The sequence below is a fragment of the Anomaloglossus baeobatrachus genome, chromosome 1 (genome assembly GCF_048569485.1).
Source record: "Anomaloglossus baeobatrachus isolate aAnoBae1 chromosome 1, aAnoBae1.hap1, whole genome shotgun sequence".
NCBI lineage: Eukaryota > Metazoa > Chordata > Amphibia > Anura > Aromobatidae > Anomaloglossus > Anomaloglossus baeobatrachus.
The window spans coordinates 781,810,329-781,837,738 of NC_134353.1; the positions used below are offsets into that span (position 1 = coordinate 781,810,329).

Below are 27,410 nucleotides of genomic sequence, written 5' to 3' on the forward strand. Positions count from 1 at the left end.
GGGTCTATGGTGGGCACTGCCATGAGCAGCCTTACCGGGGTCTATGGTGGGAACTGCCATGAGTTTTTTTTTACTGGGGTCTATGGTCGGCTCACATCATGAGCAGCCTTACTGGGGTCTCTCTTTCTGTTATTTTGACAGTAAGTATATTGCACCTGTAGACATGAAAAGGCAGAAAAAAAATTATCACAAAACTCCCAAAAAGTAGAAGAAACCTTCGTACTGTGTCCTCTAGTGACAAGCGCCTCCACGCGTGGTGTTCGAGATGAGAAGTTTCTGCGTAGAGAAGTCAGCCCCTGTGAAGTACCGGGGGCGGCCCCGTGCACAGAGACCCCCGCCCTCCCCTCTTGTTGCTGACGTTGCCGGCTGGGAGCGGAGCACGGAGCTCTGACATCTGGACAGATGTTACCGGGGGACGGGAGCACGATGTACCGGGCGCTGCTCCTGCTGTGCTGCACCCTCCACACGGTACCGGGGGCGGAAGGTTACAGGAAGCGGGGACCGGCCGTCACCCACAAGGTAATGACCGGCGAGGACTGCGCTGTACGGGGGCTACACAGGCAGAGGACGGGTATGTGGGTGGGGGCTCACACCGGGCACCGGACCCTGCCCTTATATGTGGAGACAACTTATTCCGGGCCACGAACTTTGCTGCATAGGAACCATGGTACAGAGTCTGCCGGAGCCCGTCTACCGGAGCCGTGCCGTGCCTGGTGCTGGGGAATTGTAGTGTAGCCATTGTCCTGGAAAAGTTACAATCTGTTCATCCTGAGGGACCCGGCAATAAGAGTGTATACAGATCATCTCTGTACAGCGCTGCGGACTATGAAGGCGCTACAGCTACACAATCAGTGCATCATAATATAAGCAATGTATAATATAGATAGTGCATAATAATACAAACAGTGCATCATAATCTAATGCATAATATAAGCAGTGTATAATTATATAAACAATGTATCATATTATAAGCAATGTATAATAAATCAATGCATAATAATAACATAAACAGTGCATCATAATCTAAACAATGTATAATATAAGCAGTGTATAATTATATAAGCAATGTATCATATTACAGTATAAGCAATGTATAATAAAGCAATGCATAATAACACAAACAGTGCATTATAATCTAATTAATGCATAATATAAGCAGTGTATAATTATATAAACAATGTATCATATTATAAGCAATGTATAATAAATCAATGCATAATAATAACATAAACAGTGCATCATTCCAAAGACATACAGATAGGGACTCTAGATTGTGAGCCCCAACGGGGACAGTGTTGCCAATGTATGTAAAGTGCTATGGAATTAATAGCGCTATATAAATGAATAAAATTATTAATTATTATTATTATTATTATCATAATCTAAACATTGTATAATATAAGCAGTGTATAATTATATAAGCAATGTATCAAATTACAGTATAAGCAATGTATAATAAAGCAATGCATAATAACACAAACAGTGCATTATAATCTAAACAATGTATAATAATGTAAACAATGTATAGTATAAGCAGTGCAGAATAACTGTATGTCACATGCAGATGATGGAGTACCATATCATAGTGTGGCAGTGGTGGCATCGTGCATAGTGCCATCTTATGGATTGGTCACGTGATACTATTGGATGTCCTTGTGCTGCAGTACCCGGCTCAGCCATGGTCACATGTGGCACTGTGTTTAGGAAAAAAGGCACACGATTATATCTAATCCTTGACAACCTTTTTAAAAATTAATTTTTTTGCAATAGTCTCGTCACTCCACGTGACAGTCATTAGATGCCACATCGCACAGTTCCTTACAGTCATTTTTACTTTGTAGACTAGGGCTATGTGCGCACGTGCGTAATTCATGCAGTTACGCTGCGCTTTGTAGCGCAGCGTAACTGCATGCGTCCTGCGTCCCCTGCACAATCTATGGAGATTGTGCAGGGGCCGTGCGCACGTGGCATATTAGAACGCAGCGCTTCGGCTGCTGCCCGAATCGCTGCGTTCTAAGAAGTGACATGTCACTTCTTCCGTGCGCTTTGCCGGCAGCCCCTGCTCTGTCTATGGAAGGAGCTGCAGGCAGAGCGCACGTTCTCGCCGGCACCATGCGCTTCAGAATGGAGCTTTTCAGCTGCGCTCTGAAGCGCACCTTTTCAGTGCGGTGCAGAGCGCACACGTGCGCACATAGCCTTAGCCTGAAGACTTTTTGCAACATTTCTGCAACTGAAGACCCGTTTCATACACGCAGGGCGCTGTTCACATTGCTTTGGGCTGCTTGTTCTGGTCTCCATCACAATACCTGAAAAACTGAGTTCAGATGGCATCCAGTGGTCGTGTTGAGGCAGCTAATGCATTTGTGTGAACCTCATTCAGATGAATAACATGGTTGTAGAAATTTTACCTACAAATTGCATCTACTGACATCCCAAACACAGGAGACGAGGCTCCTCCAGGATAGGGTTAGGGGCTACACAGTGACATGGGATTATGGAGTTGCATTGTGACACTTTCCCATTGGGACCTAGAGCCTCCTGGACAGCAGTAGTCGCAGGTGTTTCCAAATGTGACCTATTTGCTGTCGCTGGCTGTGGGTCGCATGGGACTCACATGCCATAAACTTCAATGCAAGTCGCATGTGACTACAAGTCACCGTTCTTCAATAGTCAGATGACAGAAATTCGCAGATAAGTCTCACAAACTTGTCGCCGTCAGGCCCAAGCCTAGTTCTACTGCTCATCAGAAAGGATTGAATGAATTCTGGAGGATGAAGACGCTCCCCTCATACAGCCGAGATGTCCCCTCACCTGGAATGTCCACACATCACGAAGACTTGAGGGCAAACTGCTAGGATTGTGAACAATGTGACCTTGAAAGTTTAGCTCGCCCTTTTCTCATTACATGTGTGGTGTCACATTCAGGTACACTGCAGGAACATGATCGCACCGCTCCATCACATTCCCCCGACAGCTGGGAAGATGTTCCACATCTTGCTGTGAAATAAGATTTACCCAACTATTCCTTCTTCAGGATCTTATATGACCCAGTCTCGTTATTTGCAGGTTTTCTTCGATATAAAGATCGGTGATAGAAACGCTGGCCGCATTATCATCGGTTTATTTGGAAAAGTCGTCCCGAAAACTGTGAAAAACTTTGTGACTTTAGCAACTGGAGAAGTGAGTATTTTCTTTCCGCTGTTCTTAAGGCCACTTTACACACTGCGATATCGGTACCGATATCGCCAGTGTGCGTACCCGCCCCCATCGGTTGTGCGACACGGGCAAATCACTGCCCGTGTCGCACAACATCTCCCAGACCCGTCACACTACTTACCTTCCCTGCGACGTCGCTGTGACCGGCGAACCGCCTCCTTTCTAAGGGGGCGGTTCGTTCAGCGTCACGGCGACGTCACAGCAGCATCACTGAACCGCCGCCCAATAGAAGCGGAGGGGCGGAGATGAGCGGGAAGAACATTCTGCTCACCTCCTTCCTTCCGCATTGTGGCCAGGAGGCAGGTAAGGAGAGCTTTCTCGTTCCTGCGGTGTCACACGGAGTGATGTGTGCTGCCGCAGGAACGAGGAACAACTTCGTTACTGCTGCAGTAACAATATTTGAGAATGGACCCCCATGTCACCGATGAGCGATTTTGCACGTTTTTGCGACGATGCAAAATCGCTCATAGGTGTCACATGCAACGGCATCGCTAAAGCGACCGGATGTGCGTCACAAATTCCGTGACCCCAATGAGATCACTTGAGCGATGTCTTAGCGTGAAAAGCCCGCTTTAGGCGATATTCACATTTGGCAAGAAACTCTGTCTGTTCTTTTATAGGAAAAGAAAATGATTCCATCCTGGGACTGAGTTGTCACATGACCTAGATGGCACGTGATAGACTCCAATGACTATGATGGGATCTGTCAGGTTCCTCCATGGTTGCCTCCAGTATACCAGAAAAACAGCGCGTCATTCTGCTCTGTTTACTCGCTAAAATTGATGAAAACTGTGATTTAGGCTCCAAATACAGATGTCTCCTAACATGTCCATTCTAGTAAATATTTGCATTCCTCAATTATGGACAATCTTTTTTTGGAGCTTTGCATTGTACTGTTCCTCTGTTCTTCCTAAATAAGAGATTGACATCTGAGTGATACCATTCCCTTCTCCATACCCAGCTCTGAATGGGCAGTGTCAGAATGTGCAGAGACCTCAGTGATAAAGCAAAAGGGAATATTAGCCACATATTTCTAGGAGTTGCATGAGATCTGTGTAGTGTAGATTTGTACAAACACTTCATAAGGAATGCAAGTATTTACTGAAAAAGACATCTCAGGAGAGGCGACGGGTCCTCTTATAAATAAAGATGTGTTCCAGGGATTTCTGTGACATCAGTTTCATACATGTGAATGTGGTGGATTCTGCAGCATCCTCATTGATAAGCCCTAAATGAATGGGATAGCCAGAGATGTATTCATTATACATTGCTGGTAAACTAATGCTATGCTCACATCTGCTTCTAAGCCCCCATCACATATTTTGTCGCACTGTGCTCGTTTATTTGGTGGGAAAATGATGGATGCTATTAAAGGCCTCATTCAGAGCTTCAGTTTTCATGCATTATATCTTTATTTTTCATGCATAGAACAATCTATGGGCATATTCAGATCTTACATTTTTTTTGCAGACCTACTGTCTGCAAACAAAACTAACAAACAACTAAGACTTGCCTGATTATGAGCCGTTCAACTCAGTTCATTGGGTTTGTGTGAAAAATAAACAGGACTCAGATATCTCTTTCATGTCGCTCTACTGCAGTCCAATTTTTTTCGGTTTAATGGTAGGAATTTTTCTTTTTGGGGCATAATAGAAAATTGGATGGTTCACTGGTGGTAAAAACGGATACACTGACCAAAAAACGGATCAAAATTGGAGCCATTAAGTATGAGAAAACCTACTCATTGGGCTTCATCACTGACATAGGTGTCCTTTATGTGAGGATTCGGGCCTGTCAAATTGATCCAATGACTAAGAAGAACAGGAATTGAATATGGATTGTAAAAGAGAGGCAGTGTTTGTTACACAGTTGTATCTTTTCACAACTCCAACAATTTCCTGGTGATTTTTCCAACTATTATAAAGAAACACGATTCATCAAATCTTTCACTCCAGAATTCTGGCCTAAATGCTTTGAAAAGTTGCAAAATTGAGATGCGACTCTGAGCTGTGCCTAAGTATGACGACTTTTGTCATTTTTACACCAGTTTCTCCCAGCTCCAGCAAAATGGGCAGAGCTGGGGTGGGACAGGGGAGAGACGCGACAGCTTGTCTAATTCATGATGAGCTATGGCGTTTCAGACTCCAGAAATCTCATTCCAGTACCTGACTGAAGGAAGACTTCTGGCGCCATGCACAGATATGCACTCCAATTGTCAAACGCTCCAGATTCATGAGAAGGCAGCACCTCCTCATGGATCTGGAATATCTGATTCCAGCACACCCCTCATGAAGACCAGCAAGAACAACGCCAGCCTTGATGAATTAGGCCCATTGTGTCCTGTTTTAACAGTTGATATAGTTCATACCCACAGCAATGGCTGTGTTCTCATTTGTGGCATACACGCAGTTGGAGCCTCTATCCCAGGTCCTGTTAATGTGGAACTATTAAGCCTGCTTTACACCTTGCAATTAGTTGTACAATCGCATTTGCGATGTGACACGCCCAGGTTGCATACGGGATCTTATGAGATTGCACGTAGGTCGTTCATTTGCTGTCACACGTGCGTTAGTAGTCTATGTTAAATTGATCAATTTTGTGTGCGATCCTTTAGATCATGTGTTCTGTGACGTATGCATTGGGCACCCTTTTTTTTTTTTTATTTATTGACTTGCCAAGCGTGTGTAATGTGTAGGGATGCGTTTTTACTATGTCATCTGCCATTCAGCTCTGCTACATGGCCGCTAACAGCAGACACAGACAGCCATGTAGCATAGCTGAATGTCAGATGACAGCAGACACAGACCGAGCCGCACTGTCAGAATGAACTCGGGTGAACTTCACCCGACTTCATGGTCATGCTGCGGCTCTGTCTGTGTCGCGCCCTGATTAGCGGTCACCTGTGAAGGGCTCACCGGTGACCGCTAATCTCCTAAGTGACTGAAGTTATCAGCCCTCTCTCATACTCACCGATCCCCGGCGCGGCGCTGCACGGCGTTCACACTGCTCCGGCGGCTTTTACTGTTCAGAAAAAGCCGGCCGCCCATTAAACAATCTCGTATTCCCTGCTTTCCCCGACCACCGGCGCCTATGATTGGTTACAGTGAGACACGCCCCCACGCTGAGTGACAGGTGTCACACTGCACCCAATCACAGCAGCCGGTGGGCATGTCTATACTGTGTAGTGAAATAAATAATTAAACAATTAAAAAAAACGGCGTGCGGTCCCCCCCAATTTTAAAACCAGCCAGATAAAGCCATACGGCTGAAGGCTGGTATTCTCAGGATGGGGAGCTCCACGTTATGGGGAGCCCCCCAGCCTAACAATATCAGCCAACAGCCGCCCAGAATTGCCGCATACATTAGATGCGACAGTTCTGGGACTGTACCCGGCTCTTCCCGATTTGCCCTGGTGCGTTGGCAAATCGGGGTAATAAGGAGTTATTGGCAGCCCATAGCTGCCAATAAGTCCTAGATTAATCATGTCAGGCGTCTCCCCGAGAAACCTTCCATGATTAATCTGTAAACTACAGTTAAAAAACACACACACCCGAAAAATCCTTTATTAGAAATAAAAAACAATAACAAAGTCCCTCATCACCAATTTATTAACCCCAAAAAGCCCTCCATGTCCGGCGTAATCCAGGATGCTCCAGCGTCGCTTCCAGCGCTGCTGCATGGAGGTGACCGGAGCTGCAGAATACACCGCCGCTCCGGTCACCTCCACACAGCAACTGAAGACAGCCGCGCGATCAGCTGAGCTGTCACTGAGGTTACCCGCTGTCACTGGATGCAGCGGTGGCCACGGGTAACCTCAGTGACAGCTCAGCTGATCGCGCTACTCACCGCCGCTCCTCGCACCTCCACGCAGCAACTGAGGTGAGTAGCGCGATCAGCTGAGCTGTCACTGAGGTTACCCGCGGCCACCGCTGGATCCAGTGACAGCGGGTAACCTCACTGACAGCTCAGCTGATCGCACGGCTGTCTTCATTAGCTGCGTGGAGGTGACCGGAGTGGCTGTGTCTGCTGCAGCTCCGGTCACCTCCATGCAGCAGCGCTGGAAGCGACGCTGGAGCATCCTGGATTACGCCGGACATGGAGGGCTTTTTGGGGCTGATTAAAGTGGTTAACCAGGGTATATGTTTGTGTTTTTTATTTCTAATAAATGATTTTTTCGGGTGTGTGTGTTTATTTACTGTAATTTACAGATTAATCATGGACGGTATCTCGGGGAGACGCCTGACATGATTAATCTAGGACTTATTGGCAGCTATGGGCTGCCAATAACTCCTTATTACCCCGATTTGCCAACGCACCAGGGCAAATCGGGAAGAGCCGGGTACAGTCCCAGAACTGTCGCATCTAATGTATGCGGCAATTCTGGGCGGCTGCTGGCTGATATTGTTAGGCTGGGGGGCTCCCCATAACGTGGAGCTCCCCATCCTGAGAATACCAGCCTTCAGCCGTATGGCTTTATCTGGCTGGTTTTAAAATTGGGGGGGACCGCACACCGTTTTTTTTAATTATTTAATTATTTATTTCACTACACAGTATAGACACGCCCACCGCTGCTGTGATTGGGTGCAGTGTGACACCTGTCACTCAGCGTGGGGGCGTGTCTCACTGTAACCAATCATAGGCGCCGGTGGGCGGGGAAAGCAGGGAATACGTGATTGTTTAATGGGCGGCCGGCTTTTTCAAAACAGTAAAAGCCGCCGGAGCAGTGTGAACGCCGTGCAGCGCCGGGGATCGGTGAGTATATGAGAGAGGGGGATAGACTGACATGGACAGAGAGTGAGGGACAGAGATAGTGACCGACTGACAGAGATTAGTGAATGACAGACATTGTGAGGCGCTTCAGAACGCAGCTTTTCAGCTGCGCTCTGAAGCGGTCCTTTTTTAAGCTGCGGTGCAGAGCATCAGACACCAAAATCGTATGAGGGATGTCACACGTTACAATTGACTAGGTTCGTGCAACAAAACGCTCAATTCTAGACAAAGATACGATGTGTTTGCGATCAACGGTTTTGCGTTCAATTCTGATCGCACGTAGCTGTCACACGCAGATACCTCACAAACGATGCCGGATGTGCGTCACTTACAACTTGACCCCAACGACGGATTGTGAGATATATTGAAGCGTGTAAAGTGGGCTTTAGGCTATGTGCGCACTTACCGGATTTTGCCGCGGATTTTTTGCGGTTTTGCTGCATGTTTCGCTGCAGAAAATGTTCATAACATCTCTGCAGTGAATCACCAGCAAATCCTATGGAGAAAAAAAATCCTGTGCGCACTAGGCGGAATTTGACAGCTGCATGTTTTGCTGCGGGATTCCCGCAGCAAAAACAATTGCATGTCACTTCTTTACCGCACGTTGCTGCAGGATTTCACTCCATTGACTGCAATGTTAATCGTGAAATCCCGCAGGGAATAACGCAGGCAGCAAATTCTGTGCGGTTTACTGCGTTTTCCTGCGTTATTCCCTGCGGTATTTCGCGGTTTACCTGCGGTAATGTACATCGCCTGTCTGCGGTTTTGCAGGGAAGTGATGTCATTATGACAGGAAGAGGAAGCGGAGCAGAGAGTAAACAAACACACAGATCACATCACACACAGACATCACAGACATAGAACACATAGACACAGACACATAGAACACACATAGAAAGAAAACGGAAATATAGAAAACAAAGAACGTGGTCTCCGCTGTATTTTTACCTTCCAGCCGAGGTAAGCACAGAGCGGCGGCCCGGTATTCTCAGGCTGGGGACGGAGAGGGGCAGGGTAATGTCCCCCGCCTCACTCCCCCTCCCGCCGCCGAGAATATCAGCCGCAGCTGCCCCGGGACTGTCGCATTCATTATGCGGCAGCACCGGTGTGTCCCCGGCTCTTCTTGCTGCCATGTAGCAGTGGCAGCAAGGTAATACAAGGGGTTAATGGTGGTGGATCACCGCCATTAACTCCAGGCTTGATCATGGCAGCGTCTATGAGACAGCTGACATGATCAACCCGTAAGTAAAGTGAATAAAACACAGACACAGAAAAATCCTTTATTTTAAATAAAACAAACAATCCTCGTTCACCATTTTATTAACCCCTCCCGCACCAAAGCTCCGGCGTAATCCACAGCTCCGACGTCCTGCGCTGCTTACATCCAGCCGCGACTGTCACAGACACAGCGCTGAATGAATGCAGCAGACAGCAGAGGTAATTACCGGTCATTTCCCACGGCCGGTAATGTGAACTCACTGCCGACCGTGGGAAATGCAGCGATCTGTCCTCTATCTATCTATCTATCCCTCCCTCTATCTATTCTTCTGTCTATCTATCTACTATCTCAGAATTAAATGACTTTTTTTTTTTCAATGTGCTTTATTGCATTGAATGCAATAAAGCACATTCCAACCCACACGCGGCAATACCGCGAACAATACCGCGGTGAAACCGCAGCAAACCGCGGCAAACCGCATGCGGTTTTCGGGTGCGGTTTGCCGCGGTTTTTTACCGTGGGTGCGGTAATCTTTGAGAGCATGCGGAATTTTCTCAAGAAAATTCCATTTCCCAGTGCGCACATAGCCTTACTGTGCTGCTGAAGATACAACACACATCCAGGAGAGGTATAATGCAAGGTGGTTTCATTCTATGAGTTTCGAAGTGTAACCCCACTTTTTCCTAAGGAAATCCACCAATATGACCAAAGGAAGGAAGAAGTGGGGTTACACTTTGAAACGCGTAGAATTAAACCACCTTGCATTATACCTCTTCTGCATGTGTCGAATCTTTAGCAGTGCAGTAATAGTTCCACATTACCAGTGTTCCTCAGCGGCTTTTTGGCTTCTTCAGCTCATGGACTCAGCAGCAGTTAGTTACAAGCATAATATCTGGTTGGGTTTCACAACCTAATAAGGTGTGCACATTCCCTTATTACTTTTATTTCTGTGACTGGGTAAGACCCTATTGCGCGTTTTCCCTCTAGCTCTTTATCCCAGGTCCTGTAACTTTTAACTTGAATACAGACACCTCACTGTCAGTATTATTGTCAGTGGGTCTATCAGACACATCTGGAGCTCATGTAATGGGATGATTTAGCAAAATGCGAGAATAGGAAGAACGGAATCGCTTATAGCAAGCAATCAGATTCCAGCTCTCATTATTAATAGAGTCCTTAAAGGGGTGGTTCACTAATTTGCAATAGTGGCCACATGCCTGTAAAACTGATAGGAAAGGCTTCTTCTAAATACCTCGTTTAGCCAATTCTGCCTGTGAGGGGCGCTATTGCGGTCCGCTCATCCCCAAGAAGTGACCCCCCCTAGGCTGCGTGACCTTTGAGATCCGGTGATGTCATGTCAACTTCCAGTTGACCCGACATCACCGTGCCTGACCTTCCCTATCAGTTTTACAGGGATGTAGCCACTATTGCAGAGTAGTGAACACCCCTTTAAGTGCTAAAATCTGATTGGCCGATATTGTACATCCTCCACATATTCTTTGTTTTCATTCCATTCTGTACATGATGTTCCCTACGATCTCCTTATACTGTATAAACTACGTCCCTGCACAAGTAGCTCAGTGCATTCAGCTGTGTCCTATAAGAAAGCTGAACGTTACATCAATTATAGGACATTACGTGGAATATGGTTGATATCCATAAATGTGACTCACGACTTCCAGCCTCTAAGTGTGCTGACAGGGAAGTGCCTGTTTACTGTATGGATAATGTTAGGAGCAGCTGGCAGCCCATCCGCTTGTGCACAAAGCCATTTCTGTTCCCATTTAAGTGCGGGCTGTGTTCTTATAAGAAGAATATATTAGTAAAACTCCAGGCTAATGTGCTTTTTTCAAAATATATGTTGCCTAAGTCCTAATATCCACTAATATCCATAGCAGTAGGCCTTAGTCACGTAATTTTTTGTCATTTCTATCCAACACATATGCCAGGAAAAGCACCAGAATATAATGCTGTGGATAGAAAGGCGGAATAGTGTCTTATCTGACTTACAGGATATAGTATTCTACTGGACTTGCTCACATTTGAGAGTTGTGTAAGACAACAATGTGAGCGTATAAGATGGAGTGCTACTGCAGATGCACGATGTTCAGGGGTAAGAAAGATCAGCAGTTGAAGGAAACCCATGCTCACTCTCTGCTGCCGTGAAGACATCTCTATAGGAAGGATCCAGGACAAATCAGTGGATAGAAGCGGTTTATTCCTACATATTTCCAAGCCTTCTGGCTTCCTCTTTCTCCTCTATGTGAAAGCAGCACCCTGAGCAGTGTAGGTGTGAATCCAGTTATGAAGTGTGGTAAAACAATTCTTTAAAAAGCTCAGCATCATCTTTCTGTGTCTCTCGCTGCCAGTTTGCACACTCTGTTCCGCACTCTCCATAGACTATAATAAGGGTGCTTTTTTTGCCTGTAGGCAAAAAAACGCAAACTGCATGTGACTGGATCCTGTGGATTGAATGTGCAACCGCAATTGTTATTTTACTGGATCCTTCTGCAGCGGGACACAGAATTTATTGACCGGCACATGAGTCAGCTGATCGGGAGTCAGCTGAACTCCTGATCTCACAGACCGCACACACTGCGATGGATGCAGGTTAGCAGCAGTCACTGCCTGCTGCCGATCACGTGTGACCGTGTGCGGGCTGTGTGGTCAGGAGTTCAGCTGAGTTCAGATCAGCTGACTACAGTGCCAGCTGATTACTTGTTCTGTGTCCTGCTCCATCCATTGCAGCGTGTGCGGGCTGTGGAATGAAGCTGAGTTCGGCCGGCACTGGAGTCAGTTGATCTTAACTCACCTGAACTCTTGACCTCAGCCAGCAGAACAAGTAATCAGATCGGCTGCCAGTGTCGGCCGATTACTTGTTCTGTATTCCGCTGCATCCATCACAGAGTGTGAGGTCAGCTGAGTTCAGACCAGATCACTCAAGTGCCGGCTGAACTCAGCTGACCTCACAGCCCGCATACTCTTCAATGGATGCAGCGGGACACAGAACAAGTAATCGGCCGGCACTGGAGTCAGCTGAACTTATTACTTGTTCTGCTGGCTGTGTGGTCAGGAGTATGGATGAGTGAGCAGTAAAATGCTCGAGTGCTCGATGGGCAAAGCCCATGTCGATTTGTTTTTAAATTCATTAAAAAAAAGAAAAAAAAAAAAAGACCCACAAACACATAGCCCTAACCCTAGGGTTAGGGGTGAAAAAAAATGCATGGTCTCCCGCTGCATTTTCTATTGGTAAGGGTAACCTAAGCAGCTACTGGCTGCTAACCCCCATTGCTTGGTGTTACTTTCACTGGCAATGTTAAATCCAGGGAAGCCCTCTTTTTTTTTTTTTTTACACTTTTTGCCCAAAAACTTAAATAAAAATAACGTGGGCTTTGCCATATTTTTGTATGCTAGTCAGGTACAGCAGGCATGCACGGGCTGCCCCCAACCCCTAGCTGCCTATTTGTATCCGGCTGGGAACCAAAAATATAAGAAAATACCTTTTTTTTAATTATTTAATGAATTTCATGAAATAATAAAAAAAACGACGTGGGCTTCGCCCAATTTTTGTGTCCAGCCATGTACAATTAGGCAGCTGGGGATTGGAATCCACAGCGCGGGGTGGCCCAAGCTTTCTGGGGGGCCCCGCTGTGAATTGAAGTCCACAGCTGCCCCAGAAAATGGCGCTTTTATAGAAGCGCCATCTTCTGCCGCTGTACCAACTCTTCCAGCGGCCCTGGTGCCGGGTGGTATGTTGGGTAATAAGGGGTTAATACCAGCTTTGTTTTACCAGCTGCTATAAAGCCCGAGATTCTTAATGTCAGGCCAAGTTTGACCCAGCCATTAAGAATCTCCAATAAAGGGTTAAAAAACACAGAGAAAAAATACTTTATTAGAAATAAATACACAGACACATTAGGGACTCCACCTTTATTACTCCCTCTGACCCCTCCACGATCCTGGTCTTCAGGAGTGAGAGAGGCTGGTTTCAGATGTCTGTCTGCTGCCTCCCGCTCCTGACCGTCGCTCATTATACTCACTGAATATTCACTACACTGAAGAGCTGGAAGCAGGAGCAGCGCTGGGGACTTCAGTGCCGGGGACCGCATCTCTGGGGACAGGAGTATCCAGCAGTGTGTGTGTGCATGTGTGTGTTGGTGTTCAGTGTATACATGCATGTGTGCTATGTGTGTGTATGTGCTTGTTGTATCCATGTGTGTCTGCTGTGTGTGTATACATGTGTGTGCAGTGAGGATCTGGAAGCAGGAGCATTGCGGGGACAGCACTGCCGGGGACAGCACCGCGGGATAGGTGAGTATCCAGCAAGCAGTGTGTATGCAGTGACGTCTAGGAGGTCATTGGAGTTCCCAATGAACTCTGATGAACCCGTGAAGTCACCGTCCTAACACCCGCTGTAGCGCGGGTGTCATGGGGGTGTCATCAGGATGTCATCAGAGTTCATTGGGAACTGTAAAGACCTCCTGGACGTCACTGCACACACACTGCTTGCTGGATACTCACCTGTCCCCGCGGTGCTGTCCTGGCGCTGTCTCAGCGATGCTCCGGTTTCCAGATCCTCGGGCAGTGAATAATCAATGAATATAATAAGTGGCGGTCAGGAGCAGGAGGCAGCAGAGCCGAAGAAAGCAGCACTGGATACAGGTGAATATAGAACATCTTTTTATTTCACAGACCCCTGTTTTCTCTGGCACTGTCACATGTATGACCATAACCATGCGTGTGCCTGAACACGGACGTCTGAAACCGGCCAGAGAGAGAGATTTCTGTACCATGTCAGGCTGCTTTCTGGGCATGCTCAGTACAGTAAACAGGATCCTGTCTATCAGAATCCGCCGACTTCCAGTACAGCAGGATCCGGCGCCCATTGAAATACATTGCAGGTACCACCGCAATCTAACGGATCCATTGAGTTGCAGTATTGTGCCCGAGAACAAAAACGCTGCAAGTAGCATTTTTGAAAAAAGGTAAAATAACGCAAAGCAACGGATCCAGTGTATGCCGCACGCAACCGCATATAGCCGCGATTCCATTGCAAATGCATTGAAACGACAACGCATTTGTAATGGATCCGGCTTTGCGGCAAAAAATCCATTTGTGCCGCAGTTAACAAAAACGCAGATGTGAAAGCACCCTTACCTTGGTAATCTGACACATCACTGAGTGGCAGTCTGTGCAGTTGACCCATTGTTTTCAGGGTGGATGACAAGTTCAGGAGGCAGGGGGTGGATGAGAAGTTTCAAATACATTACTGTGTTATTCATTTATGTAAATTTTGTTGAAAGTACAGTTACTTTTTAAAATCGCTATACACTTTAATCCAGGGGTGGGGATCCTCCGGCCCGCGGGCCGCAAACAGACTTTTTCTGCGGCCCCCGGGCACATTCCAGGCAACCGCGGTGCTCGAGCGGGACTCGCGCTTTTGCCGGCCCTTTAAATCTCAGTGCGTTTTGGGTAGATGCTAGAATGTACGGGCTTTTTCCAGATCCCGATTGCAGCCCGTACTAGAACATACGGACTCTTTTCGGGACCTGACTGCAGCAAGTACATTCTAGACTGAACCTGGGAACCCGGGACTGTGCTCGTGTGCTGAGGGCTTACCTAGCGGGCGGGGTAAGTAGCGCGCTGTGCTCCAGTCACAGAAGAAGAGGTGCAGCAGATGCCTCCCGGACCTGTGCTGTGTGACTCCTCCTCCCCTCCAGTACTGTGAGTATGCAACCCATCCCTGACCCCCCCCATCCAGTGCTGTGTACCCCTTAGTACTGTGTGTAGCCCCAAGTGCTGTGTACCCAATCAGTGCTGTGTACCGCCTAGTACTGTGTGTAGCCCCAAGTGCTGTGTACCCCCTAGTACTTTGTGTAGCCCCAAGTGCTGTGTAACCCCTCAGTGCTGTGTAACACCCTTAGTGCTGTGTAATCTGTGCAGTCTCCTAGTGCTGTCAGTGCTGCCACATAGTGCTCTCCCTGCTGCCTCCTAGTGCTGTCACCTAATGCTCTCCGTGCTGTAGTACTGCCACCTAGTGCTCTTTGGGCTGCCACCTAGTGCTGTCCGTGCTGCCACCTAGTGCTCTCTGAGCAGCCACCTAGTGCTCTCTGAGCAGCCACCTAGTGCTCTCTGTGCTGCCACCTAGTGCTCTCTGTGCTGCCACCTAGTGGTCTCTGTGCTGCCACCTAGTGGTCTCTGTGCTGCCACCTAGTGCGGTCTGTTGTGCCGCCTAGTGCTGTTCGTGCTGCCGCCTATTGCTGTCTGTGCTCGCCGCCGTACTGTCCATGCTCAGCATCTCCTGTGATCTATACGCCCCTCCTGTGATATATACGCTCCCTGTCCCTCCTGTTATTCATACGCTCCTCCTGTGATGTATACACCCCAGCCCCTCCTGTGATCTGTATGCCCCAGCCTCTTCCTGTGATGTATATGCCCCAGCCTCTCCTGTGATGTATATGCCTCAGCCTCTCCTCTGATGTATATGCCTCAGCCTCTCCTGTGATGTATATGCCCCAGCCTGTCCTGTGATGTATATGCCCCAGTGTCTCCTGTGATGTGTATGCCCCCAGCCTCTCCAGACCAAGACAAACCTGGAAAAGCAGTTGTGAGAAACAACATGATCAATATCACCGAACATCACAGCCGCTCTAGTCACCACAGTACGGGTGAGTTAATTAATTGTTTGACCAAATATAGCCGGGTAGTTTTCAAGTTGATAATTTGGTGCGGCCCCCAAAGGTTGGTAGAAAATTCCAAATGGCCCCCGGCAGTAAAAAGGTTCCCCACCCCTGCTTTAGTCTATATAAGATCCTAACTCAGTATTTCAACCAACATGATTGCTGGTGAAAACAAAAAAACAATAGTTTTAACTAATTTTCATCTAATAATGTGCCAGTTCTCAAACATCTTTTTCAAACAACATATACAAAGATATTAGTTCTCCTTTGCCTGCTGTCATTATCATGTATGTTAGAGTGATCAAAATGTCCATCATAGACCAAAAGATCGTTAGTTCAATCATCAATATACTGCTATCCAATGTGTATGGCCATCCTTAGTCATCCATTTAAAACATTTGTAATCTATAGGCAATAATGTTATCCATTTAGTAGATCTATCATGAAAAGCTACAAAAAAGCTCTTGCTGTATCTGTGTAATTTGTTATTTTTCCATCTACGTAGCCACATGAGGGCTTGTTTTTGCCAAATGAGCTATAGTTTTGAACGATACAATTCAATTTATCAAATAATATACTGAAAAATGAGAAATCCCAAATGGGACGAAGTTGTGAAAAAAAAAACAAATGTGCAACTGTTTTTAGATGACCTAGCAACTTTATTAAATAGCTTGATATGATTATGGGAATACCAAACTACACTGTGTGCAGACTTATTAGGCAAATGAGTATTTTGATCACGATAATTTTTATACATGTTGTCCTACTCCAAGCTGTATAGGCTTGAGAGCCAACTACCAATTAAGTAAATAAGGTAATGTGCATCTCTAATGAGGAGGGGTGTGGTGTAATGACATCAACACCCTATATTAGGGGTGCAAACTTATTAGGCAACTTCCTTTCCTTTGGCAAAATGAGTTAGAAGAGAGATTTGACGGGCTCTGAAAAGTCCAAAATTGTGAGATGTCTTGTAGAGGGATGCAGCAGTCTTGAAATTGCCAAACATTTGAAGCATAATCACCGAACAATCAAGCGTTTCATGGCAAATAGCCAACAGGGTCGCAAGAAGCGTGTTGGGCAAAAAAGGCGCAAAATAACTGCCCATGAATTGAGGAAAATCAAGCGTGAAGCTGCCAAGATGCCATTTGCCACCAATTTGGCAATATTTCAGAGCTGCAACATTACTGGAGTATCAAAAAGCACAAGGTGTGCCATACTTGGGGACATGGCCAAGGTAAGGAAGGCTGAAAAATGACCACCTTTGAACAAGAAACATAAGATAAAATGTCAAGACTGGGCCAAGAAATATCTTCAGAATGATTTTTCAAAGGTTTTATGGACTGATGAAATGAGAGTGACTCTTGATGGGCCAGATGGATGGGCCAGAGACTGATCAGTAAAGGGCAGAGAGCTCAACTCCGACTCAGACGCCAGCAAGGTGGAGGTGGGATACTGGTATGGGCTGGTATCATCAAAGATGAACTTGTTGGACCTTTTCGGGTTGAGAATGGAGTGAACCTCAACTCCCAGACCTACTGCCAGTTTCTGGAAGACAACTTCTTCAAGCAGTGGTACAGGAAGAAGTCCATAGCATGGCTGGCCAGTAAAGGTCTAAAAGATGAAAAAATAATGACATGGCCCCCTTGTTCACCTGATCTGATCCCCATAGAGAACCTGTGGACCCTCATAAAATGTAAGATCTACAGGGAGGGAAACCAGTACACCTCTCGGAACAGTGTCTGGGAGACTGTGGTGGCTGCTGCACGCATGTTGATCGTAAACAGATCAAGCAACTGACAGAATCTATGGATGGTAGGCTGTTGAGTGTCATCATAAAGAAAGGTGGCTATATTAATCATTCATTTTTTGGGGTTTGTTTTTTTGCATGTCAGAAATGTTTATTTCTAAATTTTGTGCAGTTATATTGGTTTACCTGGTGAAAATAACAAGTGAGATGGGAATATATTTGGTTTTTATTAAGTTGCCTAATAATTCTGCACACTAATAGTTACCTGCAAAAACAGATATTCTCCTAAGATAGCCAAATCTAAAAAAAACCCCACTAACTTCCAATAATATTAAGCTTTGATATTTATGAGTCTTTTGGGTTGATTGAGAACATAGTTGATCAATAATAACTAAAATCTGCTAAAATACAACTTGCCTAATAATTCTGCACCCAGTGTAAAGTGTATATGTATACAGTGTGTCCACCCATATCCTGTCCACCGCCATTAACTTGAGAACGGCGGCAGCTATAGGCATAGAAGTGGTGTCTACGTATAGTAAAGTAGCCATGCGCTACGCAATGAAACCACCTATAGCGCCACCTGCTGGAAAACAACGAAGTTAGCATTTTTATTTCGAAAACGGAACGATATAGAGAAAAAGGGCATCATCAATTCAATACGAATTGACACCTTGCATTCAGAAATGCTATGATACACTGTATGTAAGAAATTGAAGTCTTAGGCTATGTTCGCACGTTGCGTTTTTTTCCGCGTTTCTGCAGTGTTTTTAGCAGCAGCGTATTTGCGCTAAAACGCATGCGTTTTTGATTGCCAGCAAAGTCTATGGGAAAAGCAGAAATCCTGTCTGCACTTTGCTTTTTTTTCTGCAGCGTTTAATTTGCATATTTGTGGTCAAAAACCATGCTGAAAAAGAAGCAGCATGTCAGTTGTTTTTGCCATTTCTGCAACGTTTCCTTAACATTGGAGTCAATGAGAAATGGCAAAATGCAACCAAAATCACAATTCCTGCGTTTTTCATGCTTTTTACCTGCTTTTCCACTGCGTTTTTGGCTCCAAAAACGCATGCGTTTCTGGACAAAATTTAATGGGTTCTAATGTTCCTTTACACACACACAATAACCGAAAATTTAAATGTTAAAAAATTATAAACTTCACCTATTTTTCTGATAAAATGTGCATAACCACTATTTTTTCATTAAAATTGATAATTTCCCATATAGTTTTATTAAAAGTTAATTTTATACTTTTTTTCTCTTTTTTCATTCTTTTTGACTAATTCAACTTTATTCTCAGTGTCTTGATCTAAAAAACGCATCTGCAGAAATGCAGGTGAAAACGCAGGTTAAAAGCGCTAAAAACGCACTAAAAACCCGGTAAAAACGCATGCGTTTTTAGCGCTAAAAAATGGTCAAAAGCCATTTGGTCAAAAACCAAGGGAAGGAAAACGTGCAGAATAAACTGCAGGTACTCCGACGCAACGTGCGAACATAGCCTTAGTTATTTTTATCAAGTGAATGAACAAAAGAGAAATCTAATTAAATCAATATTTGGTGTGACCATGCTTTGCTTACAAAAGAGCATCGATTCTTCTTCATTTGGACACAGTTTTTGAAGGAACTCGCTGGAAAGATTGTTCCAAATATTTTATAGAACTAACCACAGATTGTCTGTAAATATATTTTTGCACAAGTCCTTCTGTCTCTTTGTTATTCCTGACAAACTCAATGATGTTGCAGTCAAGGCTCTGTGAAGGCCATAACATCACTTCCAGGACTCCTTGTTCTTTTCAACATTAAAGATAGTTCTTAATGATATTGGCTGTATGTTTGATGTCTTTGCCTTGCTGTAGAATAAATTTGACATGAGTCGCTCACTTCACTGATGGTATTGCATGATGGATATGTATGTGCCAGTATATGTCAGCATTAAGTGTACCATTAACCCCTTCATGACCTTGAATGTACCTAGATGTCCTTGAAGAGAGGTAGTTACCGACCTAGGACGTATAGGTACGTCCTGGAGATTATGGATGCACAGTAGCTATGCTCAATGCAAGGGAGTGGCTTTCCCGACAGACGAGCCCTGGCTCTGCACAGCTGCAAGGGTTGGATCGTTGTCATGGTGACCTGAGGTCAGGGTCATCAAACTATGGAAAGCCTCAGAGATTATGCCTGCAGCATGATCACTGAAGCTCTTGAGTGCAGCTGCAATGATCGATCATTACAAAACAGTGCAGCTGTGATCAGAGCAGTGAAAGGTAATGTCCCATATGGGGAATAAGTAAAAAAAAATAAAACATAAATATTGAAAAGAAAAATCATAAAATACAAAACATAAAAATAAATATTCCAATAAATAGTTATATTTGTGTAAAAAAACAAAACAAAAACAAAAGAAAATACACATATTCGGTATCGCCGTGTCTGGAACAACCTAGTATATGAAAAGGTCACTCTAGTTGACCTATCCAGTGAATACCGTTAAAAAAAATTAAAACATCTAGCAAAAACTCTTTTCTTTTTCTATTAAATTATTTTTATGGTGTAAAAGCGGGAAAACGTAAAAAAAACTATATAAATGTGGTATCGCTGTAATTATACTGACCTGAAAAATTAGGCTATATTATCACTTTTACGACATTACGACCAGTAAATGGTGTAAAAAAAAACAAAAAACAAAAACAAATGATTAATTGCTGTTTCTTCTTGATTGTGCCTCATAAAAAGTGAAATGGAAAGTGATAAAAAACTATTCCGCAAAAAACAAGGCCTCACATAACTTTCGGCAGAAAAATAAAAATACCATAGTCTTCAAAAAAGCCTTAGCCTTCAGTGATACGAAAAAACTGTATTTAGTAAAAAAAACAAACAAACAACTTTTTGCAGTGTGATAGTAGCCAAACCTAAAAAAAGATTTTTTTGTATTTTTTTTCATTTTCATGGCTCAACGTTATAAAATTCTGTGAAGCACCTGGGGGTTTAAGGTGCTCACCAAACATCTAGATAAATTCCTTGAGGTGTCTAGTTTCCAAAATGGGGTCACTTGTGAGGGAGCTCCACTGTTTACGAACATCAAGGTCTTGTCAAACATGACATGGCGTCCACTAATGATTGTAGTTAATTTTGCATTCAAAATGTCAAATAGCGCTCCTTCCCATCCGAGCCTTGCCATGCGCCCAAACAGTTGATTTCCACCTCATATGAGGTATTCGCTCACTCAGGAGAAATTGTCCAACAAATTGTACAGTACATTTCTTCTGTTACCCTTGTGAAAATAAAAGATTTGGGGTTAAAGAAGTTGTCCAGTTACCAAAACTGATTTTTTTTTTTTTATAAATCTTGCTAATATGTGCCCCTCAACACATCTATTATGTTTTTTCAGCAAAATTACCTTTTATTGTGCACCAGCAGCACATGCTCATTGCTGGCTCCAGCTCTGATGGGGTTAATCTCTCCCCTGACTTCCTGTGTTCAGTTCCTACAAGTCCCAGAATTCTTTGTGGCTCTAGGGCGGTGTCTAGCTTATCTAACACACCCACTGTGTCTAATACACCCACTCTGCTCTCCGACCAAACCCTCCTCCCTGCCTCTTCCCAGTGGATGCACTGAGATCAATCACACAGAGACAGCAGCAGCTCTACACATCCAGGGGAAAAAAGTGTGTGTGCGCGTATATACAGTGTATGTGTGTGTGTATATACAGTGTGTGTGCGTCTATACAGTGTGTGTGTGTATATACAGTGTGTGTGCGTATATACAGTGTGTGTGCGTATATACATTGTGTGTGTGTATATACAGTGTGTGTGTGTGTGTATGTCATACTCACCTGTCTGCAGGGTCCCGGTGCCATGCCTGCTTCCAGCCCCTGTCTCGGTACCGCCGCTTCGGCTGTGTGCAGTCTCCCCGGGGCACGTACGAAGCTTGCAGGACCTGGCGGTTGATCACCTGATGCAGTCACCTGATGCATCAGCTGATCTATTCTCGCGGTGTCACCGGCTTTTTCGCGCCCGGCCGGCTATCAGCTGATCCTGCCGTCAGTCGACTTCATCAGCTGATTACCGGCAGCTCCTGCAGTGATGGGCCAGGATCAGACTCCGCTGCAGGAGCTGCCGGTAATCAGCACATAAGTGAGTATTTATTTATTTATTTTTTTTTCTACTGATGCATCAGCTGATTGTATAATCGGCTTTTATACAATCAGCTGCTGTGTCATGTGATTCACGTAGTTTAACCTGACACATCATCTGATTGCTTTGCCTTCCAGCAAACCGATCAGATGATATTGGATCCGGATTGGACGGCGCGGGACCCTAACCCAGGATTACTGCGGAGGGGGGTTTATTTCAATAAAGATGGAGTCACTAATTGTGTTGTGTTTTATTTCTAATAAAAATATTTTTCTGTGTGTTGTGTTTTTTTTTTTTATCATTACTAGAAATTCATGGTGGCCATGTCTAATATTGGCGTGACACCATGAATTTCGGGCTTAGGGCTAGCTGATAATATACAGCTAGCCCTAACTCCATTATTACCCAGCTAGCCACCCGGCATCAGGGCAGCTGGAAGAGTTGGATACAGCGCCAGAAGATGGCGCTTCTATGAAAGCGCCATTTTCTGGGGTGGCTGCGGACTGCAATTCGCAGTGGGGGTGCCCAGAAAGCTTGGGCACCCTTCACTGTGGATTCCAATCCCCAGCTGCCTAGTTGTACCCGGCTGGACACCAAAATTAGGCGAAGCTCACGTCATTTTTTTTTTAAATTTCATGAAATACATGAAATAGTTAAAAAAAAAAAAAAGGGCTTCTCTATATTTTTGGTTCCCAGCCGGGTACAAATAGGCAGCTGGGGCTTGGGGGCAGCCCGTACCTGCCTGCTGTACCCGGCTAGTATACAAAAATATGGCGAAGCCCGTGTCATTTTTTTTTTCTTTTTGGGTAAAAAACTGCATGCAGTCCTGGATGGAGGATGCTGAGCCTTGTAGTTCTGCAGCTGCTGTCTGCTCTCCTGCATACACTAGTGAATGGAGGATGCTGAGCCTTGTAGTTCTGCAGCTGCTGTCTGCTCTACTGCATACAATGAACATTTTGAATAAGGAAATGACATCAGACCTTTTTTTTTTTTCATCAACAATCTTTAATGGCATTGTGCACGGATTAAAAACGCAGTGAGCAAAAACGCAGCAAAAAACGCACCAAATCGCGGCAAAAACGTGACATGCAGCACCGCAGGTGACAGAGCAGAGCAAGTTGGTGACATGCTCTGCCCTGACACATAGTGTGCTGCATTTCACTGTATCCACTCTGGGACTTGTTGTGCAGGTGAACGGATGATACATGTCACTAACTTGCTCCACTCTGTGACTTCTGCTGCATTGTTCCAACTGTATACACTCTCACCTGAACAAGTCTCAGAGTGGGGCAGTTATTGACATGTATCATCCGGTCACCTGCACAACAAGTCCCACAGTGGAGACAGATAGTGACATTCAGCATCCGGTCACCTGCACAACAAGTCCCAGAGTGGAGAAAGATAGTGACATGCAGCACACTATGTGTCAGAGCAGAGCATGTCACTGTCTCCACTCTGGGACTTGTTGTGCAGGTGACCGGATGCTACATGTCACTAACTGCCCCACTCTGTGATTTCTGCTGCATAGTACCAACTGTATACACTCTCACCTGCACAACAAGTCCCAGAGTGGAGAAAGATAGTGACATGCAGCACACTGTGTGTCAGAGCAGAGCATGTCACTGTCTCCACTCTGGGACTTGTTGTGCAGGTGACCGGATGCTACATGTCACTGTCTCCACTGTGGGACTTGTTGTGCAGGTGACAGAGTGGAGCAGATTGGTCCCATGCAGCGTCCGGTCACCTGTGCTGCTGGAAGGAGCAGATGATCACACTGCCGACACCGCCCGCTCTCCTGACAGCTGAGCACAGCGGGCGGGTGGACAGTGTGATCACATACTTGCGTGACAGGGGGGATTTCAGTGGAGGAAACCCCCCCTGTACTCCACACTGGAGCCCGTACCTCCCACAGCTGACGGAGGGTAAGAGCGCGCTCTGCCTTCACCGCTCCACACTCCACACTGGCGTCCTCCGGCTCCTCCCCTCGATGCTGAGCTGTGACGTGCGGTAGTCACCGCCCACAGCCCAGTCAATCAGTGTGAGTGGCGCCGGCATCCTGTGACGTACCCGTCTAGTTTGAGAGCCCGGAAATGCCGGGACGTCAGAGGATGCCGGCGGCCACAGTTCCAGGGGGTCATGTGACCGGCACTGAGCGTGCAGGATAGCGCCGCTCAGTGCCAGAACTGGAAACAGAAGCCAATGGAGAAGATGCATACAATGGTAAGTGACAATCATTGGGGGAAAAAAAAAAAAAAAAGTGTGAACCACCCCTTTTAAGCAATATTTTTCTATTAAAAATCTATATTTTTTTATATTTGCAGTTCAGCGTTATAAAATTCTGTAAAGCACCTGGGGGGGGTTCAAGGTGGTCACCAAACATCTAGATACATTTCATGAGGGGTTGAGTATCCAAAATGGGGTTCTTGTGGGGAGCTCCACTGTTTAAGCACATCAGAGGCTCTCCAAACACGACATTGTGTCCGCTATCTATTTCAGAGAATTTTGCATTCTAAAATTCAAATGGTGCTCTTTCCCTTCTGAGCCCTGCCATGCTCACAAACAGTAGATTTCCACCACACATGGGATATCGGTTTACTCAGGACAAATTGCACAACAATTATTATTTTTTTTCTTTTGTGCATTTTCTCATTACTCTTGTGAAAATGCAAAATTTGGGGCTAAAGTAAAATTTTTGTGGGAAAAAGTAAAATCTTAATTTTTTCCTTCCACATTGCTTTAATTCCTGTGAAGAACCTAAAGGGTTAATAAACTTCTTGGATGTGGTTTTTAGCACTTTGAGGCGATGTTCACACAGTGCATCTTTTAGGCCGGCTTCACACTTGCGATTAACTCGCACGAGTGCAATGCGAGAAATTCTCGCATTGTACTCGGACCCATGTTAATCAATGAGGCAGCTCCCATCTGCTATTTTTTGCTCAGTCCCATCTGCTATTTTTTGCTCAGTCCAAATCAGACTGAGAAAAAAACCGCAGCATGCTGTGTTTTGGTGAGTTTCTCGCGATAGTCTCTCCAATGCATCTCTATGGGAGTGGGTAAATAAACGGATGTCACACGGACGCCACACACACCATACTAGTGACATCCGTTTTTCTAAATACATTTATCGCATGTTTCAGAAAACACTGGACATGAGTGAGGTCTCACAATGTCGGTCAATCTCTATCTGTGTCAGTCGGTCTCTCCCTCTCGGTCTCTATTCTCTCTCTGTCGGTCGGTCTGTCTCTCTCTGTCTCTATCTCTCTCTCTGTCCATGTCGGTCTATCCCTCTCCCCCCCTCTCTCATACTCACTGATCCCCGATCACCGGCGCGGCGCTGCACGGCGTTCACACTGCTCCGGCGGATTCTCCTCTTTTGAAAAAGCCGGCCGCTCATTATTCAATCTCGTATTCCCTGCTTTCCCCGCCCACCAGCGCCTATGATTGGTTGCAGTCTGACACGCCCCCCACGATGAGTGACAGCTGTCTCACTGCAACCAATCACAGCTGCCGATGGGCGGGTCTATATCATGAAGTAAAATAAATAATTAAAAAAAACTCGGCTTGCGGTCCCCCCCAATTTTGATAGCAGCCAGGGTAAAGCCACACGGCTGAAGGCTGGTATTCTTAGGATGGGGAGCTCCACGTTATGGGGAGGCCCCTCACCCTAAAAATATCAGCCTGCAGCCGCCCGGAATTGCCGCATTCATTAGATGTGACAGTCCCGGGACTGTACCCGGCTCATCCCGAATTGCCCTGGTGCGGTGGCAATCGAGGTAATAAGGAGTTAATGGCAACAGTCCATAGCTGCCACTACAGTGGGCTTTACACGCTACGATATCGCTAGCAATTGCTAGCGATATCGTACGCAAAAGCACCCGCCCCCGTCGTGCATGCGATTTCGTGTGATCGCTGCCACAACGAACATTAACGCTACGGCAGCGTCACATGCACTTACCTGGTCGGCATCATCGCTGTGACTGCCGAACAATCCCTCTCTCAAGGGGGAGGGACGTTCGGCATCACAGCGACGTCACTAAGCGGCCGGACAATCAAAGCGGAGGGGCGGAGATGAGCGGGACGTAACATCCCGCCCACCTCCTTCCTCCCGCATTGCGGCCGGCGGCAGGTAAGGAGACGTACCTCGCTCCTGCGGTGTCACGCACAGCGATGTGTGCTGCCGCAGGAGCGATGAACCACATCGATAATCAACCATTACCGATTTTTGGTTTTGTGACGACCTCTCCATGGTGAACGATTTTCACCATTTTTGAGGTCGCTTAAGGTCGCTGGTAAGTGTCACATGCTGCGATATCGTTAATGACGCCGGATGTGCGTCACTAACAACGTGACACCGACGATAAAACATTAACGATATCGTAGCGTGTAAAGCCCCCTTAAGTCCTAGGTTATTCATGGCAGGCGTCTCCCCAAGATACCTTCCATGATTAACCTGTTAGTTACAGAAAATAAACACGCACATCCAAAAAATCCTTTATTTGTAAGAAATGATAAAAAACAACAACCTCTTTCACCATTTTATTAAAGTCCCCAAATACCCCTCCAGGTCCGCCGTAATCCACAGAAGTCCCACAACGCTTTCAGCTCTGCTACATCAGAAGCTGACAGAGCGGTCACAGACCATGACCGCTCTCTGTGAGCTCCCCGCAGCGACTGAAGTGAGTCGCGCTATCAGCGATGACGTCACTCAGGTTACCCGTGGCCACAGATCTCAGCGGGAGGACTGCAGCTCTGGCCGCGGGTAACCTGAGTGACGGCACCGCTGATAGCGCCGATCACTGCAGTCACTCAGGGGATCTGCGGTCACTGGTGAGACCTTCACCGGTGACCGAAAATCAGGCCATGCCACACAGACAGAGCCGCAGGATGACGATGAAGTCGGGTGAAGTTCATCCGACTTCATTCTGATCCCGCGGCTCTGTCTGTGTCTGCTGTCAGCGGCCATTCAGCTCTGCTACACGGCTCTGTCTGTGTCTGCTGTCAGCGGCCATGTAGCAGAGCTGAATGGCAGGTGACATAGCTGCTGAGAATAAAAACGGATCCCATACGCATCAAACACGGATTGCACACGGACTACAATCAATTGAAAAATCACAGATTTGCATTGCTGTTGCATTGCACACTGATCATAACGTGAACAGAGCTCATGCAACTTTCTAACACGAGACACGGACTGATTTTACACGCATAAGTGTTATTCCAGCCTTATTGCATTTTTGAGGTCACAAAGATGCACCAAAATGCATGCATTTCCTTCCCCCAGCAAAGTCTATGAGATTTCTATGTTGCTGTCCACATTGTGCATCTTTTTTTGTTTGAATCTTGACTGCATTTTTGAAGATGCAGTATGTCAATTCTTTTTGCATTTTTCCAGTGTTTTTGAGCCCTTCCAGTCAATAGATTTGACATAACAAACGCAATGGGCATAATGTGGTAAAAGCACGGCAAAAACACGCGTTTTTGCCACAGGTGCGTATTTTGTGGCCAAAAACGCTGCATCTTTGAGGTTAGAAAAGATGCACTGTGTGAACATAGCCTGAAGGGTGCAGTTTTTAAAATGATGTCACTTTGTGTATTTTTTGTGACATGGGACCCTCAAAGTCATTTCAAATGTGATGTGGTCTCTAAAA

The 27,410-nt window shown here is 45.8% G+C and overlaps 1 protein-coding gene across 1 annotated transcript in view; it reads left to right on the forward strand.

Moving 5' to 3' along the window:
- The first annotated feature begins 338 nt into the window (after nt 1-338).
- Nucleotides 339-27,410, forward strand: part of PPIC (peptidylprolyl isomerase C) — a 34,211-nt gene continuing 7,139 nt past the window's right edge. The window contains exons 1-3 of the mRNA XM_075325033.1: nt 339-519; nt 3,067-3,180; nt 5,358-5,643. Coding sequence (XP_075181148.1) covers nt 403-519; nt 3,067-3,180; nt 5,358-5,643 — 517 coding nt within the window. The 5' untranslated portion in view covers nt 339-402. The remainder of the gene's footprint in view (nt 520-3,066; nt 3,181-5,357; nt 5,644-27,410) is intronic.